Genomic DNA, 4,638 nt, shown 5'->3' with positions numbered 1-4,638 from the left:
CCAATCAGCTTTCCAATGTAACAATTATGTTGCTTTTAGAACTAAACTATAGTAAATTGGGATAGCTCTATTGACTTCTCCTGAGAGATGCCAATTTATACCTGCTGAGGATCAGACCTTACATGTGTAACTGATTATTCTTTAATTAGCGATTTGGTAAACAAAGTTTAATCACTCTCCTTTTAATTTTTTTTTTTTTTTTTGCTGCAAAGTAGCATTAAAATGTTAGGCTTATTGAATTCTGGTGAAGATCTGCTTTTAGGGAGTCATAAGTCAGTTGCTGAAAAATGAAGAAAGGGATGAAATCAAGACTATTGAAAACTTGCTGCGTAAACTATAGCATTACTACTACTAATACATTTCACTTGTTTGTTTAGTCACTTGATTCCTCTTTGCATTTAAGAGGCAAGGTGTGAATATATTAATTTTCATGCACATGTCTATCTTTTACTACTTATGTTCTTTATAGTTAAGACTGCTGCGATTCCTGATTTCTGTAGACTTGACCTGTAGTTACAGCAGCTGTTAACACATGCGCTCTGAATGCAAATCTAAGAATCAATGAACTAGAATTAGATGGCAGGTTTAAAATAAGGTGTGTGCATCTGCAACTGGACAGAAATAATGGGTTGACATGGAAATATTGATAATCACTTTAAGTAGTTTCTGCATGGATGATAGCTATTGAGTTTAAAATATGAAAATCTTCTTACAAACAATTTGTTAACTAACCTGCAAGCACTGAAATGTTCTAGCACTAGCATGTTTTTTTCTTTGCAAATACACTTAATATTGCCTGGTTGAGATGATAAGATCTGGAGTTTATTTGTATAGCAGCAGTTCATACTGACCAGACCTTTTGTGAGGGATGGAAAAAAAAACATAAGACCTAGAAAACATGGGAGAGCCTTACAATGATGAGTTTAACAAAAGGAAACAGGTAATGTAGGCCAAATGGAAAAGTGCCAGCTAAGACATCCTGAGGGCCTGGAGTTACCTCACCCACTGCTGAACAATATATCCCAACTCATGTAGTTCTGCTTTTTAGTTTTGTTCAGTGTTTCAATATAAATTGGAAAAATCCATTTATTTATATAAACGCACTAAAATTCCCACTTTATTTTATGTTGCTTGTACTTACAGGAGAGGAGAAAAGATGTATGGTGGGAAAGGGATTACGATTCAGGGGATCTTATTCAATTCCCTGTCTTGCCAGATTTTATATGTGATCCTGAGTATGTTCAGTACTTCCATTTCCCCATCTGTAAGAATGAGACTGATATTTCCTCTTTCATATGGTTGTTCTTAGGATCTTTATGCAATGGATCACCAAGATGGCAGGAAGCCACCAGGATGTCCTGCAATATAAATACGAAATACAAAATGGTGACTAAAATAAAGAGAAAAACAGGCCTATACCTTTATCTTGTGAATTTCAGGATGAAGGGAAATAACCCTTAGCTATGAATAGCTCCAAACCACCATGTTCTCATTTCAATTGAGAGAGATAAAAAGATTATAATAATCTGGAAGCACTGTCTGATAATATTACCTGACATAATTCCCAGAAGATCCATTTCTAAGAGTTTGGTAATTTCCATTTACTGAAATGTTTGCTTTGCATTTTGAGGAAGATAAAAAATGTCTCAGAGGGGCGTTATGTTCTCACTTAAAATGGCAGGCCTCCATTAAAACCTATGTATTATCAGTGGCATATATCAGAATACAACCCAATGATGGCTGATTTAAACAGGCAAATAGTGCCACAGTGCTGGTTAATGGATGATTACTGTAGCATATTTCACATTTTGAATCTTTAATGTTAGTTGCTACTCAAGCAGCATTGAAGATGGCATTTTCTTCCTGCTAAGCTGCTCTTATACTCAGTGGCCCTGTTGACTTCAGTGGAGTTTCTTCAGATTTACAGTAGTGGGACTAACAAAACTCAGGTCTCTCTGTATGGGAAAAATACTCATTCATCCACTGATATATCAGAAATCTCCTCCAACTCCCTGATTATTAACTTCTGTCTTATTCCATTAGCTATCTCAATGATTTGGACAGGCTGGCAGCACCTGGGTATATTCCCAATGAGCAAGATGTTCTACACTCCCGAGTGAAAACAACTGGAATTATTGAGACTCAGTTTTCCTTCAAGGATTTAAACTTCAGGTATGCAAATTTTACCTGGATGCTACTTCCTTTGTCAGATAGCTAGATCTTTGTGAAAGATTGGTGGGGAAGGTGGAAGGAGGAGGAGAATAAATTTAAAAAGATAACTTATAACTTTTCTGGATACTACTTATCAAATACGGCTTATTGTAACAGAGCACTCTGGGTGAAAGGTGGGTAGGGGCACCTCATTACCCGAGCCTCCACATCCCTGGTAAGTTTATCTATAACAGGGACTTGGAAGCTGAGTGTGAGGCTCCAAGGGAAGACAGGTCTGGGAGCCGTAGTCAGAGGGGGCTTGGAGCCCAGCGAGGGTGCCTGGGGATGGCGCTGGGAGCCCGAGGACAGGGCTGAGAGTCAAGAGAGGCTTGTGCCCTGTTGATGGGTCTTAGAGCCTGAGGACAGGGCCTATGGAAGGGGCTGATAGGCCCAAGGAAGGGGCTGATAGGCCCAAGGATAGGGCTGGCTGCAAAGCCATGTGATGATGAGGCCAATTATTAGGCCATATGAAACATCTGTGAGGCATGGGACACGTCAAGGGGAGACTGGAGTATATACAGAGGCCCTTGTCAGTAGGGCAGCTAAAGGGCAGCCTCCTGCCTGATTTAACATCAGACAATGAGGAACATCAAGGCATGGCAGGAGAGATGGGCAGGTGGCTAGCCCAGAAACAAGTGGGTAGGCCCAGATACTTTCTGCAGCCTTGCCTCCTATCTCTAGCCAACTGTCAGCCCCAGGCAGGTAGAGAGGGGGGTGGGGGGAAGAGGCGCCTGTGTCTGTCACAAATCTTGTCATGAAGCACTCCATGATGTACACACGGACCTGACACTGAAGCCAGGAGAATTCCCGTGGGCGGGTGCAGCATCACGGAGCCCAACCGGGCTGTCAGGCATGGGGGCAAGCACTCCCTCTGCCCTGCCACACTGTCCATCAGCCACAGGCATCTGTCAGCTGCAGGCAGGTTTTCCTGGGCTCAGTGTCAGGTTTGTGTGTACATACAGATGATACAGAAAAAACTTTGTGTATCCCCTTCGTAGAAGATTGTATCATGATGTCTGTGAAACACAAGGCAGAATTAAAGCCACACAAGCAACATTAGCTTTGCAGTTTGCAGCTTGTAGACACTGCCATCACTGTGTTCTTTAGAAGTATTTCTAAATGGAGCATATGCATATGCTTATCTTCCTTGTGCTCTGCCAGTCATTCTTTTAACATTTAAAGAAATACTACTATTGTTTTCAAAATTTAAAAAATATACATTGAAATGGGATATGATTTTCAGAAGTCCTCTGCACCTGAAAGTCCTGCTGATTAGACTGGGATCTGGTCTATTTAAATAAGGCCACCTTTATTCAGGTATCTTTACCTGAGGACAAATGCAAAGAATTAGCCCCTTCTATGTGGCTAGAATTTGATAGAGTTGCACAGGTCACTTCCACAGCATGATCTCCAAACTAGATCCAGCTAAATAGAAAGTGTACAGACCTTGAACAGACCTATTGAAGTCAATTAGAACACTCCTAGAGAAATGCTGTATTCAGTATATATAAGTGGTGTATACACATGCAAATATGGCTGGATCTAGAATTTTGAAAAGATAGGTGAAGATGGTGTGGCACATAATCAACATAATTGAATATAACACAACAAATATAATGTTCCAGTGAAAGAACAACTAAAAGCTTTACTAACATACTAGGAGCTTAGCAGTATGTCATTCATCTTAAACTCAAAGCAAAAAACCCAAATATAAATATAAACAAAAACTAGGCAAAAAAGTCAAAAGATATTGTCAGTAATTCCATAGTCATTGAAGTTAAATGTACATCTTTTACTCAAATTCATAAAACAAAATTTAGCCTTCTTGAGCATTTTGACAGTGCCTCCAATACTTCACTGTCAGTCATTTCTATACCTGAGTTAATATTACCGCACCTGAGTTCAGAATCAAATCACAGAATCATAGAAGTAGGGTCAGAAGGGACCTTATAGATCTTCAAGTCCGACCCCCTGCCAGGGCAGGAGAAAAAACTGGGCTCAAATGATCCCAGCTAGGTAGGCATCAAGCCTCCTCTTAAAGACCTCCAGGGTAGGAGCCAGCACCACTTCCCTTGGAAGTTGGTTCCAGATCCTAGCAGCCCTAACTATGAAGTAGTTCTTACGGATATCTAATCTAAACCTACTCTCCAACAACTTGTGGCCATTATTCCTTGTTATGCCAGGGGGCGCTAGGGGAAACAAGGTCTCTCCCAAACCCTTCTGGTCCCCCCTAGTGAGTTTATAGACTGTCACCAGGTTCCCCCTCAGCCTTCTTTCATGAAGGCTGAACAGGTTCAGGTCCCACAGTCTCTCATTGTAGGGTCTGCCCTGTAGTCCCCGGATAATGCAGGTGGCCCTCCCCTGGACCCTCTCAATGTTGTCCACATCCCTCCTGAAGTGGGACGCACAGAACTGGATGCAGTACTC

At 41.2% G+C, this 4,638-nt stretch overlaps 1 protein-coding gene across 2 annotated transcripts in view; it reads left to right on the top strand.

Moving 5' to 3' along the window:
- The window catches only part of GNAT3 (G protein subunit alpha transducin 3), a 79,597-nt gene that overhangs the window by 69,055 nt on the left and 5,904 nt on the right, over positions 1–4,638 (top strand). For both annotated transcript variants that reach the window (XM_019509717.1, XM_019509716.1), the window contains one exon: positions 2,044–2,172. In XM_019509717.1, the coding sequence (XP_019365262.1) occupies positions 2,044–2,172 (129 nt within the window). The remainder of the gene's footprint in view (positions 1–2,043; positions 2,173–4,638) is intronic.

Source organism: Gavialis gangeticus, unplaced genomic scaffold, assembly GCF_001723915.1.
Source record: "Gavialis gangeticus isolate Ggan-Ray unplaced genomic scaffold, GavGan_comp1, whole genome shotgun sequence".
In the NCBI taxonomy this organism is placed as follows: Eukaryota; Metazoa; Chordata; order Crocodylia; family Gavialidae; genus Gavialis; species Gavialis gangeticus.
Note: the sequence above shows the minus strand (reverse complement) of the source record. Positions and strands in the feature narration are given on the sequence as shown.